The 16,388-nt window shown below is 40.9% G+C and overlaps 1 protein-coding gene across 1 annotated transcript in view; it reads left to right on the forward strand.

The window, feature by feature from the left end:
• PRKAR2A (protein kinase cAMP-dependent type II regulatory subunit alpha) overlaps positions 1–16,388 on the forward strand; it is a 92,121-nt gene that overhangs the window by 70,392 nt on the left and 5,341 nt on the right. Inside the window, exons 7-10 of the mRNA XM_060766477.2 lie at positions 5,957–6,058; positions 6,466–6,540; positions 14,284–14,349; positions 15,721–15,859. Coding sequence (XP_060622460.1) covers positions 5,957–6,058; positions 6,466–6,540; positions 14,284–14,349; positions 15,721–15,859 — 382 coding nt within the window. The remainder of the gene's footprint in view (positions 1–5,956; positions 6,059–6,465; positions 6,541–14,283; positions 14,350–15,720; positions 15,860–16,388) is intronic.

Consider the following 16,388-nt stretch of genomic DNA (forward strand, 5'->3'; position numbering starts at 1 on the left):
ACTTTACTTATTTATTTTGAGTGGAAAAAGAGAAGTGATGTGGTTTCTAGTTTGGCTCAAGTCTTGTCCTATTGCCTCTAATTTTTACAGGAAGGGTTTATTTCCAGCGGGCACAGAGATGGGAAGGAAATGATTATGTATCTCTTATGTACTACCTTCCTGGTATGGTTCCTATTTTTTTGTGTCTCATGCCACACCCTTCACAAGACCTTCTCAGCATACCCCCAGTATACAGTCTTAGAAGAATAACTCCCACAAGAATATGAGCCTCACAGAAAAAAGACTTTTTGTGCTATCTTACAGCTTCCAATGTTTAGACTATACAGAGAATATAGTTACTTGCTCATTAAACTCCCCAAACTATGATTATAGAAATACTGTTTTGCTAGCCTTAATAATCTCACCTAGCAACTGCCTCTCTGAACCAAAAGCTCTAGCACTAAGGTGGAGAATGTGTGGTCTTCCAATGTTGTTGTAGTTTCTTTGTTGCTGCTGTTGCTGTTGTGTACCTTCCAGGTGTTTCTGATTTATGGAGACTCTAAGACTCTCTCAAAGGGTTTATTTGGCAAGATTGGTTTTAGTTGTGTTCATTTTTGTGTTCCTTGAAAGCTGGGAGTGAGTGACTTGTCCATCATCACCCAGTGGGTTTTCAGAACTGGCCCCCCAAACTATACCACACTTGTTTTAATCCATTCTGTACATGAGAAATTTATTGCTCGGCTGTCTAGAACTTTAGCTTACCCACACAAAATAGTTTGTGACCAAAGTGTTCACGTTGACTGCAACTTGAAGATTTGAAAAAATAAATATTTGAAGTTATGTGACTTCTGAAAAACAATTAACCTCAATCAGCATGTAAAAAGCATGATGACTGTAAACATGGCTTGTAGGGTTGAGCAGTAGTCCATTCACTTTTGCAGGGGTTGGAAGTGTAGAGTCCCTGAGAAAGTAAAAATAAAAGTGAATATAAATAAAAAATGCAGATCATATTTTCCTTATGTTAAAAAACACTTTTCTGGGCATCTGTAGATCCCCCAGTGGTGGAGTTTTGGCAAATGTCTAGAATTTTTTTTTTTTGGGTCATGTGTAGAATGGCAGTAGATTCTGTTGTAAATACAACAATCCATGAATAATCATATCTGCAAATGCTTACCCCCACAGATGTGGAGGGATGGCTGCCGTTTGGCATGCTTAATTGTATCTTTTTTGAATGTCAGATTTGCTTATGTAATATTCCAACTTTTAAAAGCCTCCTTATTGTCAAAAGCTCTTTGTCTTTGTCTTAGGGTTTGTTGTTCCAGAAACAGAAGCCCCCATAGCATACCAAATTGTCAGTGCCTTTCTTTACATCTCAGCCAGCATTATCTATGGTAATTACTTCGTTGCCTTAGTAGTTATCTGTATGTGGAGAAACTCTTCTTTGCAAAAGAGTGAAAAGAGCGTTGACTGACAGTGTTATTGCTTTTCCCCCTTCCTAAAATGAGGAACTTCTCTTCAAGCCCTAATCTGTGGTATCGATGCAGCTGCTAATCTCTGAGCCCTTCATAGTTGCCTGGAGTCATTTATCTTAGTGACTTGACGTCAGAGAGGCTTTGAAGTTTTGTGGATTTTATATGCACACTATATTCTCCAGGCTGCATGGCAGCCAGTATTAAATCCATGCAATAATTTTGAGCACGTGGTGTACATCCATATGCTTGCGCAGCCTTCAGTGTGGATTTGGCAGCTTGCTCTCCCTTTCCTTTCTCCTCACTGGAAATGCCAATTAAAACCAATAAGGGCAAATGCTTTATACAAATGTAAGTATAGTGATCAGAGAAAGGCAAAACAAGTGATGACATTTTATTCTAGATACTGTTTCAAATGCAAGATGCTATCTGTTAATCCCTTTTGCGATCGATGTGCACATTATTTTTAAGGTAGAGTGATCAAATTCCGGCAAGAGATATAAGCAGCTCATTTGTTCCTTGAGCATAAGTATATTTTCCACATGATTATTTGCATCACTTCCCCTTTCCTTTCTCATAATATCTCCATTGCCTTGGAACAGTTCTCTCAATTACCATATTTACAGTTCCTTATTAAAGCCCTTAGGCACTTTTGAATGAAATACCTTTCTTCCTCCCCCATCAGATCCAAAAACCATCAGTTATTAGCAGCATTACATGCCTGTGCAGGTAAAAATGGGAAATTGTACTATTTTCAGTCATTCTTCCACAGCTAGATATTGCCTTCTATTTGCCACAGTTTGCAACATCTGGAGCAATTCTGTAGCCATACGTATTCTTCCATTCTTGTTGTCCTCGCTATTTTTGCTTCTTCTCAATTTTATTGTTTCTAATTCTGTTTATTTTTAAATACATTTCTTCTTGTTGGTTCCATTAATTAACTTGTTTCAGAGAACCACACAATTCAGACTCACTTCCCTCTCTCTTTCTAAAGTGTTTTTAGGACTTGCTTTTTCTCCCCTTTTTGTGGTCGAGAGCAGTTCGAATAACAAAGTTAGGCTCATATTTCCTGTGTTTACAGATAAAGGTGTCATGGAAGCAATTTACTTTATAATTAGCTAGAACTCTGTCTCTACTAGTCATCCTACCCAACTGTGACTGAGGTAGTGGTTGCCCTCCATATGTCTGTCTGGGACTAGCTGCTGTGTGGCTCCTTTCCTTTCCTCCAGCTGTGTGCAGAGCAAGTGGCTGCTTATATTAATCTTATTCTCTCCCCCCCCCCTTTCTTTGTATTGCTACAGTTACATTGTAAGGCAGTTGTTCTCAACTTGTGTATCCCCATATGTTTTAGCCTTCACTCCCAAAAATCCTAATACCTGATAAACTGGCTAGGATTTCTGGGAGTTGTAGGCCAAAATACCTGGGGACCCACAGGTTGAAAACCACTGTTGTAAGGTATCACCTTTGTGGGTTATCTTGGGTTCCTTTGCATAAAGGCTGCATGTAAATGTAGTACGTGGATCTCAAAATACCTTCTTCTTCAAGGGAGAGTTCATTTATCTGAGCTTTCGTAAATTTATTGCTTCCTTTTTTTGAACCTTGTCCATAGGTTTCTAAACCACACTAACTCTTTTGAATCTTATTTAACACATTCTGGTCACGGATGTGGAAAAGTTTATTCATGTAACCAGTAAATGTTACCAGTGCATGTAAGAATGAACAGCAATGTAGTGAGAACCCTAATCTAACCATCATTCCAAAATACAGCGTAAAACATCTTGCAGAGTTTAAAGATTGATAAGTGTAAACATAGTTAATCCTAGGATTTGAAATGATTTAAAAAACGTAGATAGCATTCTGAACTGTAAGGGTACACAGTTGAATTTTAAAGTTAGGGCTGTCCATGCCATCATCGTTCCAAATTGTATGTATATTTGTGAAAGCTGCACAGTAAACATAGCTGATTGGAAGGAAATCAACTCATTTAAAATATGGCAAGCACGAGCTCTCCTTAAAAAGTTAAGATGACTGAACCGAGACTGTTGTACTTTGGACATATAATGAGAAGATGTGATTCACTGGAAAAGAATACTATGTGGAAAAGTTAGAAAGTGGTTAAAAAAAGAGAAACACTGCATTCCAGGTGGATAGAACCAGTCAGTAAAATCACAGCCCTGAGTAGGGCTCTGGATGATAGGGTAATTTGGAGCCTCATTTGCTTTAAGACCAAGTTGACTTAATGGCCGTTAACAGTATTTTTCTATCTTTCAGGAAATTAACAAAAAACACTTACAGAAAAGAAACATAACTATTGAATAATGTCTTTGTGAACACAGAACAGTGGGCCTTGCACGTTTTTCTTATTATGCTAATTGTGTTAACCTTGCTTCCTTGATTTTCGAAAGGAAAAAAAACCCTTTGCTGACATGACCTTTTCCACAGTTGAATCAAAATTGGATGGCATTTGTAGATGTCGTTTGTGACTCCATTGATTATAGAGTCACATTCTTAGAGTGATTGAGTGCTCCTTCCCACATAATGTACAGATGTGCTTTCCTGTGTGTCATAGGGGTCGTCCAGTCCATACCTATTCTGCCATTCAGGAACAGATAAGGAGACCCCACCACCTTCTGAAGCATCATATTCCACTGTCACAGCTTTTACCACTAGGGAGTTTTTTCTAATGTTTAGGTGGAAGTTTTATTTCCCTGCAATTTGAGTCATTTTTATTTCCTGTTTTTCTTTTTTGCTATAATTTTATTGTTGTCTCCCCCCTATATCCATGGATCTAGTCATCGACAACTTGAAAATATTTTTTTTAAAATTCCAAAAAGGAAATCTTATACCATTACTATGTAATGGTATAACTATGCCACTGTTTTGGGACCTCACTCTGTAACATGTAACAGAAGGGTACTATAATTTGTCATTTGAATGCCGGGTCTATAGGACAGTGGACAGTGACGAAGTGTAGGAGCCGATAGAAAATTACAATAGGTGGGCTTGTTGATTAAAATGAAACTTGCACCCATTTGCACAAAACTGGTCAGGAACACTGTAAGCATTGATTCTTATGCATAGCACAGCATGAGTAAGGGCATATGTATTTTTATGACACAGGTGGACTGAAATGTGTTCTTGAAAAAATAGTCCTCTTGAATATATATTCAGGCAAAAGAAATTGGAAGTTTGACTGTCACAAGTAACACTGTTTGGGCATGGGTAAGACAATTAACATTGAAAGCTAACAAGAATGTGAGTGGAATTTAGAGGAAATGTCAAGCTTACTTAATCCATTATATACTGCCACCTAGTGGATGGAGAAACATATGTGCTTATCTGTAGGTGAAGGTAAACATGGCAGCTTACATTGCTGTGGCTGCCCATTATTTTCCCTTCTTGTAGTTGATACATTTAGAAAGCTCTAGGTTGCTATGCCCCAATTGGACTATTGTTGTTGGTGTCTTCGAGTCATTTCTAATGTCAGGGAGACCCAAGAAACATGAAACCTAAGGGGTTTCATGTTAAGATCTATTCATCTTTGTCTTCCTCTAAGACTTGAGTGTGTGTGACTTGCCCAAGTTTAGCTCATGGGTTCCCATGGCTGCGCAGGGATACAAACCTGGCACAACCTCTGAGGATGCCTGCCACAGATGCAGGCAAAACATCAGGTGAAACGTCAGGAGAAAATGTTTCTAGAACATGGCCATACAGCCCGAAAAACCTACAACAACCCACTGGGCTATAATGTTATCATCCAACACTCAAACCACTACAATACATTACTCTCTCTTATATAACTTACAAAGTTCTTTTCTAAGACTGTTTAGTGGATCCTGATTCGAGTAGTTAATTTGCAGAGGACAAAGCTTCGTGGTGATTTATGTGGAAAATTGGTGCGTGAGAGTATATTGTTCTTTGCCTTTTTAAAATGCTATAGTTCATTCCTGAATTTCTGAGGACGGATGCATTAAAATATATATTTTATGAACGGTAACCAGTTCAATAATGCAAGAACACTGAATGCAGTGAGGCACACATTAATGTGTTCTGGGTCAATCTTTCTGCATGTACTTGCTTAGGTTTGGGTTTGTTTTAGCTGAACAGGCTCATGTTTCCTAAGCTTGCCCCAGAGTAAACCAGTTGCTTGCCTAAATAAATGTTTGTCTAAATAAATGTTTGTGCAATCTCAAAAGGGAGTTTCTTGACTGCTTTCTCTGCATCAGATGTATAGATGTGTGAAAAAAGTGATAGAAAAGGGCATTTTTGCTTCTCACTCCCCTTTCCTTTTCCCTTCCAAAAAATTAATATTACTGTTGGCATTTTCAGGAGTTAGTAATAGTGCCAGTGATTATAGATGCTTATGATTCTTGTTCAAAATAATAATTGAGACATAATTCCAATGTTAAAGTAAGTGAATTCTTTGATTTTTATGGGGTCCTGTTTTGGCTACTCCAGATAGAAATGATCAAAGGCAATAACCTGCCTTCTCATTCTGTTTCTTAAAGGACCGGGTGACATTCAGAAGAATTATCCTCAAAAACAATGCAAAGAAAAGGAAGACATATGAACTATTTGTTGAGTCAGTACCACTTCTTAAGTCATTGGAGGTAATTATTTTTGTAAAAAAAAGTTTAGAAAAAATGATTGCGTTGGGATTTTCTTCATTGCACATATTGAAAACCATAGACTTCTTACATTTTAGAGTAGAGTTGCTACTAATCTTGGTATCATTTTCCTGGTGAGTACCTGAGCAACAAACTGCTGTGGACACTTGTTATGTGGTAGTCTGTTTCTGTTTAAACCACGAAAGCATTTGGGCCAAAATTATGAGTTATTGGAATACCACAAGCATACAAAAAAAACAAAAACAAAAACAAACAACAAAAAAAAACAACAACAACCCAAGAGCATTTTGTGTTTGTCTTCATAAATATTTGCATTTACTTGTTATAAAAGTATTTAATTCAGCAGATTATTCAAGAAAGGTGGAATTCACTTTCTCTTTATGTTGCAGCCATCAGAACGAATGAAAATTGTTGATGTAATAGGGGAGAAAATATTTCAAGATGGGGAGCGTATCATTTCTCAGGTATGTAGACATTGTTGGCCTGCAACACAGGTGGTTGTGTTCAACTGTTGTTCCTTGGTTCCATTAATATTGATTTATAAATACTGATACATTTTACCTTTTACTCTACAGTTGATACATTTAATGTTAATTTTTTTGATGAGAGAACAACAAAAACATTGTATTTTGTGGGGAGGGCAATCTAAATGCTTTTATTTCTTGGAAACAGCAGGAACATACTGATCTAGAGATGTGGTTTATTGATGCTCTGGAAATAGACCAACACATCAAAGCTTCATATGCTGAGCATTCCTTTTTAGGCTGCAGTGGGTGCTTCTTTAAAACAGCACATTGTTTAATTGTAGTCTTTTATTAGACAGATAACCCTCCTTTCCACCATCAGAGTCTTCAGGTCACCATTTAGGTCTGCAGGCATTCTTGCAAAATTGTTAAAAGCACCCACATGCTTTTAACCCACATGATTTTCTGTTGAAGAACAAAAAACCATTAACTTCTTACTTTATAATTCTGGTCTTCTCCGGTTTACGGTCTTGGCCTAACTAGTGGGACAGATAATGTTTTGTTCCGGGAAGCATCCCCCCCTCCAACACACCACAGTCCAAATTAAATTGAGAAACAGAAATGTTTCGGTCAAGAGAACAGAGTTGTTTTCCTTAGATTTGAAACCCCTCCCTCCTATCTTTTAGGAATAAAACTTAAAATATGGCAGTGGGACCAAGCATTTGAGCAGCAGACACAGCAATAATAATGTAAATGACTTATGTGACTGACAATGGACAGGCTCAGATTGTAACTTTGGATTTGTGTAATTTTGAATGAATATTTTATAATTCATGTTTTAACTAATATTTTAATTGTAATTGTTATTATAATTGTATTGTCAAAGGCTTTCATGGCCGGAAACACTGGGTTGTTGTAAGTTTTTCGGGCTGCATGGCCATGTTCCAGAAGCATTCTCTCCTGACATTTCACCTGCGTCTATGGCAGGCATCTTCAGATCATAGAATCATAGAATCAAAGAGTTGGAAGAGACCTCATGGGCCATCCAGTCCAACCCCCTGCCAAGAAGCAGGAATATTGCATTCAAATCACCCCAGACAAATGGCCATCCAGCCTCTGCTTAAAAGCTTCCAAAGAAGGAGCCTCCACCACACTCCGGGGCAGAGAGTTCCACTGCTGAACGGCTCTCACAGTCAGGAAGTTCTTCCTCATGTTCAGATGGAATCTCCTCTCTTGTAGTTTGAAGCCATTGTTCCGCGTCCTAGTCTCCAAGGAAGCAGAAAACAAGCTTGCTCCCTCCTCCCTGTGGCTTCCTCTCACATATTTATACATGGCTATCATATCTCCTCTCAGCCTTCTCTTCTTCAGGCTAAACATGCCCAGTTCCCTAAGCCGCTCCTCATAGGGCTTGTTCTCCAGACCCTTGATCATTTTAGTCGCCCTCCTCTGGACACTTTCCAGCTTGTCAACATCTCTCTTGAATTGTGGTGCCCAGAATTGGACACAATATTCCAGATGTGGTCTAACCAAAGCAGAATAGAGGGGTAGCATTACTTCCTTAGATCTAGACACTATGCTTCTATTGATGCAGGCCAAAATCCCATTGGCTTTTTTTGCCGCCACATCACATTGTTGGCTCATGTTTAACTTGTTGTCCACGAGGACTCCAAGATCTTTTTCACACGTACTGCTCTCGAGCCAGGCGTCCCCCATTCTGTATCTTTGCATTTCATTTTTTCTGCCAAAGTGGAGTATCTTGCATTTGTCACTGTTGAACTTCATTTTGTTAGTTTTGGCCCATCTCTCTAATCTGTCAAGATCGTTTTGAATTCTGCTCCTGTCCTCTGGACTATTGGCTATCCCTCCCAATTTGGTGTCGTCTGCAAACTTGATGATCATGCCTTCTAGCCCTTCATCTAAGTCATTAATAAAGATGTTGAACAGGACCGGGCCCAGGACGGAGCCCTGCGGCACTCCGCTCGTCACTTCTTTCCAAGATGAAGAGGAAGCATTAGTGAGCACTCTCTGTGTTCGTCCACTTAACCAATTACAGATCCACCTCACCGTAGTTTTGCCTAGCCCACATTGGACTAGTTTCCTTGCCAGAAGGTCATGGGGGACCTTGTCAAAGGCCTTACTGAAATCCAGGTACGCTACATCCACGGCATTCCCCGCATCTACCCAGCTTGTAGCTCTATCGAAGAAAGAGATCAGATTAGTCTGGCATGACTTGTTTTTGATAAATCCATGTTGACTATTAGCGATGACTGCATTTGTTTCTAAGTGTTTGCAGACCACTTCCTTAACAATCTTTTCCAGAATCTTGCCCGGTATCGACGTGAGGCTGACCGGACGGTAGTTGTTTGGGTCGTCCTTTTTTCCCTTCTTGAAGATTGGGACCACATTGGCCCTCCTCCAATCTGCTGGAACTTCTCCCGTTCTCCAAGAACTCTCAAAGATGGTTGCCAATGGTTCCGAAATGACTTCCGCTAGTTCCTTCAATACTCTGGGGTGTAGTTGATCTGGCCCTGGGGACTTGAACTCATTAAGAGCGGCCAGGTATTCCTGGACGACTTCTTTCCCAATTTGGGGTTGGATGTCCTCCAATCCCTCATCCACTCCATCTTGCTGAGGTTGAAGACTCTCTTTTTGTGAGAAGACCGAGGCAAAGAAGGCATTAAGTAGTTCTGCCTTTTCCCTATCCCCTGTCAGCATTGCCCCATCTTCTCCTCGAAGAGGTCCTATCGCCTCCTCGTTTTTCCTTTTTCTACTGACATAAGAATAGAAGCCCTTTTTATTGTTTTTAATGTCCCTGGCAAGTCTGAGCTCGTTTTTTGCTTTAGCCTTGCGGACCTTTTCCCTACAGGTGTTGGCTATTTGTTTGAATTCTTCTTTGGTGATTTCTCCCTTTTTCCACTTCTTGTGCATGTCTCTTTTGTGTCTTAGCACAGTTAGAAGCTCTTTGGACATCCATTCTGGCTTCTTTGCACTTGTCCTATTTTTTCTCTTTGTTGGCACGGTTTGCAATTGCGCCTTGAGTATTTCACTCTTGAGAAATTCCCATCCATCCGTAGCTCCCTTGTCTTTTAGTATCTGTGTCCACTGAATGCTGCTCAGCGTTTCCTTCATTTTTTGGAAATCAGCTCTCCTAAAGTCCAAAATGCGGGTTTGACTTGTCTTAGTTTCGGCCTTCCTTTGTACCTCAAATTGCAGGAGCACATGGTCACTTGCCCCTAAGGATCCTACGACTTCGACCGCATCGATCAGGTCCTCCGCATTTGTTAGGATGAGATCAAGAGTAGCCAATCCCCTTGTTGCCTCTTCTACCTTCTGGACCATGAAATTGTCTGCAAGGCAAGCGAGGAATTTGTTGGACCTTGTACTCTTGGCCGAGTTTGTTTTCCAGCAAATATCGGGATAGTTGAAATCGCCCATGACTACTACATCTCTTTTCTGTGCCTGTTTGGTCAACTGTTGGCAGAAGACTTCATCAAGATCTTCCTCCTGGCTTGGGGGTCTGTAGTAGACGCCTACAACGACATCTTTTTGAGTCCCAGTTCCCTTGATTCTTATCCAGATGATTTCAAGCTGGTTTCCCAGATTGCTGTCTTGAATTTCTTGTGCAGCATAAGAGTTTTTGACATATAAGGCTACTCCGCCTCCTCTCCCCTTTGTTCGGTTTCTGTGAAAGAGGTTATACCCCTCGATATCTACATTCCAGCGATAGGAGTCATCCCACCAGGTTTCAGTGATGGCTATGATATCATATTTGTGGTGTTGTGCTAGAAGTTGGAGTTCGTCTTGTTTATTTCCCATGCTCTGTGCATTAGTGTAAAGACATGTGAGCCCCTGGGATCTTCCCTTGAGCTGTTTAATTGGTATTATTGTGCTTTTGGTACGTGGTCCTTGTTGTGTTTGTGCAGCCCTCCGTTTAGCCTTCTGGCGATTCCCAGACATTATGGGTAAAGTAGTGTTCGCAAGGCTGTTGTCCCCCTCCCCCGGTGGACCTAGTTTAAAGTGCGTCTAATGAGGTTTGCGAGTCTGTGAGCAAAAAAGTGTTTTCCTACTTGTGTGAGATGCACCCCATCCCTTGCCAGTAGGCCATCCTCCTGGAATAGCAGGCCATGGTCGAGGAAGCCAAAGCGTTCCTCCTGACACCATTTTCTAAGCCAGTCATTGACCTGTACTATTTTTCTGGCTCTTGTGGGTCCGTGTCTTACAACAGGGAGGAGGGATGAAAAGACCACCTGTACATTACATTCTTTTAGCATTGCTCCTAGAGCTCGAAAATCATTTGTGATCTTTTGAAACGTATGCCTTGCAGTATCATTGGTTCCTACATGAATCAACATGAGGGGAGGACGGTGATAGGGCTTGAGGAGCCTGGTGAGCCTCTGAGTGATATGGTGTATTTTTGCCCCCGGTAGGCAGCATATTTCTCGAGCCATCCCATCTGGTCTGGAAATGACAGCTTCCGTTCCTCTAAGGAGGGAGTCGCTTACTACCAAGACCTGTTTACTTTCAGGAATGACAGCGCCCCTTTTGTGCAATGTAGTGTGTAGGTCTCCAGAAAAGTGATCCTGTTGGTGTGAATTGTGTAGGTGAAAAGTGTTGTCCTCCTCCTCGACATCCCCGGTGTATTCGTCAAGGACAATCCATTGAGATTCGTCCGAGAGCCTATGGTTCTCCTGTATGTGTTCCTGTTGCTCCTGGTCTATGGTTGGGGATGGTACACCTGCAGGATTGTGCAAGTGTGAATGTTGTGAAGTGTTGTCCCAGTCAGGGCTGTCCCCCGCACACTGATCAAGGATGAGCCACTGATCAGTATCTAAGCCATTCTGGTCTTCCCCAATATGTTGTGTTTCTTGGTCAGGTGCTAGTTGTGTGAGAATTTGGAATCTATTGTGTAACTGCAGCTGAGCAGAGGTATTCTGAGGAGGCTTCTGGGTCCTATGTGTCCTTCTAAGGGTGACATTTCTCCAAGCCTGAGGGTTGTCGACATCTGAGGTGCTGTTCTGTTGAGCCTCCCCGTAATGTTGGTGTGATATGGGCTGCGTGTCTAGGCCAGTGTGGTGTGTGGTATCTAAGAAGAGCTCAAGTTCCTGAATGTCCTTAAGGGTCTTAATACGGTCCTCGAGTTGTCGTATCCTGTGTTCCATGCGAGTGATCTGTGTACACTTGGGGCAGATGTAATTGAGTAATTGTAGTGTGAAAAAGCTGAACATGCCACAGCTAGTGCATGAGATGGGAAGTTTTCGTGTTTGTTCCATCTGGAGGTTGCTAATGCTCTTGGTGTGTGTTTGATGTTGTTGTCTGTATGCAGGGGTGAAAGTATAGGTTACTGAGTGTACGAGTTCGCGCGCGCCGTGAGGCGCGCGCGACACTGGTTTATATATCTGCCTCTCAGCAGTTATTTTTTAAACTCAGGAAGCCCCGCCTCTCAAAGAAAGCAGCCCTGAAAGCTGTTAAATTCAAACAAAGCTTACCCTGAAGCAGAAGGAAACAAAATGGGTTCCTGCTTCCTCAACTTCTGTGGAAAGCCCAGCTGCCCCTTGGGTTCAGACACTGGTTTATATAGGATAACCAGGAAGCCCCGCCTCTCAGCAGTTATTTTTTAAACTCAGGAAGCCCCGCCTCTCAAAGAAAGCAGCCCTGAAAGCTGTTAAATTCAAACAAAGCTTACCCTGAAGCAGAAGGAAACAAAATGGGTTCCTGCTTCCTCAACTTCTGTGGAAAGCCCAGCTGCCCCTTGGGTTCAGACACTGGTTTATATAGGATAACCAGGAAGCCCCGCCTCTCAGCAGTTATTTTTTAAACTCAGGAAGCCCCGCCTCTCAAAGAAAGCAGCCCTGAAAGCTGTTAAATTCAAACAAAGCTTACCCTGAAGCAGAAGGAAACAAAATGGGTTCCTGCTTCCTCAACTTCTGTGGAAAGCCCAGCTGCCCCTTGGGTTCAGACACTGGTTTATATAGGATAACCAGGAAGCCCCGCCTCTCAGCAGTTATTTTTTAAACTCAGGAAGCCCCGCCTCTCAAAGAAAGCAGCCCTGAAAGCTGTTAAATTCAAACAAAGCTTACCCTGAAGCAGAAGGAAACAAAATGGGTTCCTGCTTCCTCAACTTCTGTGGAAAGCCCAGCTGCCCCTTGGGTTCAGACACTGGTTTATATAGGATAACCAGGAAGCCCCGCCTCTCAGCAGTTATTTTTTAAACTCAGGAAGCCCCGCCTCTCAAAGAAAGCAGCCCTGAAAGCTGTTAAATTCAAACAAAGCTTACCCTGAAGCAGAAGGAAACAAAATGGGTTCCTGCTTCCTCAACTTCTGTGGAAAGCCCAGCTGCCCCTTGGGTTCAGACACTGGTTTATATAGGATAACCAGGAAGCCCCGCCTCTCAGCAGTTATTTTTTAAACTCAGGAAGCCCCGCCTCTCAAAGAAAGCAGCCCTGAAAGCTGTTAAATTCAAACAAAGCTTACCCTGAAGCAGAAGGAAACAAAATGGGTTCCTGCTTCCTCAACTTCTGTGGAAAGCCCAGCTGGCTTTCTGTGGAAAGCCCAGCTGTGGAAAGCTCAACTTCTGTGGAAAGCCCAGATGTTGTGAGGTTTGACCTCACAACCTCAGAGGATGCCTGCCAGAGATGCAGGCGAAACGCCAGTAGAGAATGCTTCTGGAACATGGCCATACAGCCGGAAAAAACTTACAATAACCCAGTTATTATAATTGGTGTGTTTGGGATCAAATGGTTGCTGGTTGTGAGCCCCCCTTAGTCACCCATCCCCATGCCCTCCAGGGTGAGAAGGATGGGATATAAACACTAGAAATAAATAATAAATAAAATAGATGGCTGGGCTGATAGCTGTTGGAATTCTTGCAGGGTGGGACTTGATAGACTTGTCAAATTCTCTCACTGGTAGCTAATTCAAATCAGTATGATTTGCTACACTACTTTTTGGTGTGTATTGGTGCTGACACCCATCCCAGAACTGTCAGAAGTTCCATTCATGAGAATGGTACCTTCTTCTCTGCTTCACACACATCTGAAACTCCCTTCCAGCTGTTAGGATATCCTAGCTATTCATTTAACCATATATGCCCCAATCCCTCCGAAGCTTGAGAGTGCTTCCAACAGTCTCAGACTTAAAATGCTATGACTGAAACACAGTCAAGTACTAATTTAGACAAATGAATTGCATAAATGGTCTATAAAACATGGCCTATAAAACTTAGTTGCCATTCTTGGAAGCCTGATGATTTACATTCTGTTCTTTGGTAAGGGTGTGGGAGTATGTAATCACAGATTGTTTGTCCAAGGTCAAAGGGGGTGCTCATGGAAAATTAGGAAAGGTTTAATTTTAAAAAGATTAAAGTGCTCTTTCGATCCTTTATGGGGAAGTAATTTTAAGGAGATACTTGCCACATCACAAAACTGTTTGCTTACTTTTTTTTTTATAATGCCTTGCTATTTATACTAGATTTTAAAAAGCAAAGAGAGATTACACCTTTGAGTGACCTTTGTTCAAATCATGACAATGCATAACTTTCATCTTTCACTTCTAAGAACAGTTCTGTATTTTTTTCTGGGTGTTTTTACACCATGTACTTAGATCCCTTTCAGACCAGTCCTGTTCCCTCTGTGTTGTTGTCTGTCTTTTCTAGCAGCTGCTTTAGAAATGACACAATTCTGGCTTTGAAGCAAATGTTTAACTGCAGTTTTTGTAAACATATCAAAATATTTCTTGTCTTCATAGGGTGATAAGGCAGACAGCTTTTACATTGTCGAGTGTGGTGAAGTAAAAATCTTGATTAAAAGCAAGGTGAGTTGAAATATTTTCATGGTAATGATTGATTAAAATTCAGGATAGGAATATGTCAAGAAAAATAGCCAGTTAAAATAACAAAATGTAGATATTATAGTGAAGTAAGTATCCCCAGTGTCCCGCAGAGGAAGCAGTTTTATACTTAATGCTACAGGGACCCTAGCCATGTTTATAGAAAAAGGTGAATCAATAAACGAAGTATTTAAGTATAAATAAACAAACCCAGTAAAATTTTATATAGAAGAATTTTATATAGAAGAATTTTATATAGACGAGTCCTTCACGAAGTTAACCAAGTCACATGGATGGATGGCTTAGTAGAAATTCTGGAATGGCTACAAATGCCCCAGACCAATGTCGCAAAAAACAAAGGATATTCCTTCTCAGTCTCTGAATTTCAAGTCATACAGGAGTCACAAAGTCTTAGTCTATGCTTAATGCCCAGTGAATTGGCAACTTAACAACAGAAGAGTAAATACTTTTGTATTCTTGGAACAATCTGTTCATAATCATCCTGGTAGCAGCATTCAGCATGGTTAATATTAATTGGTTAATCAAATTAAGAGTCCGCGATGATTAGTATAGATGTAAGTGTGACATTGCCCCTTGCTAACAAGACATAAGAGAGAGAATGCTTTCAACAGAGAGGAAGAGGAAGGGTGCTTGTGAGCCTGTGACTCCCTTATTTAATTACATATATCTATTAACTATATTTTTATCCCACCTTTCTCCCCATAGGGAATCAAATCAGCTAACAATACCATGACACCATAAAAAAATTTTAAACAAAGCAAATACAAAAATTTAAAAACAATTAAATATTTTGTCATGGGTATAAAGTTAAAATACAATAAATACAATTAAAATTATATTTAAAGCTTCCCCGCCCTCATCCCATCATTCCCCAAATGCCTGGCAGCAGAGATTTTTCTTTACTAGTCTGCAAAAAGCAAGTAGGAATGAATCCATCTTCGTCTTCTTTGGGAGGGAGTTCCAAAGTTGGAGCAGCCACCGAAAAGGTTCTCACCAAACGGGCTTGAGGGGGTGGTGGGATAGAGAGAAGGCCCTCCCTAGATGATTGCAGATTTCTAACAGATTAATAAAGAGAGTTAAAGTTCTTCAAATAATTTTGGATCCAAGCTGAGCTGTGGTATACACAAATTATTCCATATGCCAACAATCAGGGACTATATGACTATCCCAGCAAAGTTCTTGTCATCCTCAATCTTACCTGTGGTGACTGTGAAATTGAGAACAGGGTATCTATAGGTGATCATTGGGAAGAACAGTATTGGAACAGGGAAATTTAAGAGTATAATTTATGCCTGCAAGCAAGGATCATTCCCAAGTGTAACATTTCTTATTTAGACTATCACTGGCAAGGATGCAAACCAGGAGATAGAGATTGCTCGGTGTCAGAAAGGACAGTATTTTGGAGAACTTGCACTTGTTACCAACAAACCCAGAGCAGCCTCTGCCTACGCTGTTGGAGAAGTAAAATGTTTAGGTAAGGACTCCTTTCTTTTTTCATGTCGTCCTTCTGTTAAATACCCTCAAATCTGGTCTCAAGTGGCAGAATATGCTCTATTGGCTATTTTGTTTTCTCCTGGATTCATGTAAACATCTAAAACCAGGATTGTGGCGCAGCTGGCTGAGTGTCAGCTGCATTAAGATCACTCTGACCAAAAGGTCATGAGTTCGAAGCCAGCCCGGGTTGGAGTGGGTTTCCAACCAATTGTGTAGCCTGTTGTCAACCTTTGCAACCTGAAAGACAGTTGCATCTGTCAAGTAGGAAAATTAGGTACCACCTTAAAGTGTGGGGAGGCTAAATTAACTAATTTATGAGGCCATAAAAAAGACTCCACTAAGCACTCCAGCAAAAAGTACTTCATCAGTGTCGCTGATGGACGATGAAAGCGACAGCTCCCCTGGCGGCCAGAAAAAGTTAAATAGCCACTTTCTATGTCTGTATATATTGTATGTCAAAATTGGCATTGAATGTTTGCCATATATGTGTACACTGTGATCCTCCCGGA

This window comes from Anolis sagrei, chromosome 2, assembly GCF_037176765.1.
Source record: "Anolis sagrei isolate rAnoSag1 chromosome 2, rAnoSag1.mat, whole genome shotgun sequence".
Classification (NCBI taxonomy): Eukaryota; Metazoa; Chordata; class Lepidosauria; order Squamata; family Dactyloidae; genus Anolis; species Anolis sagrei.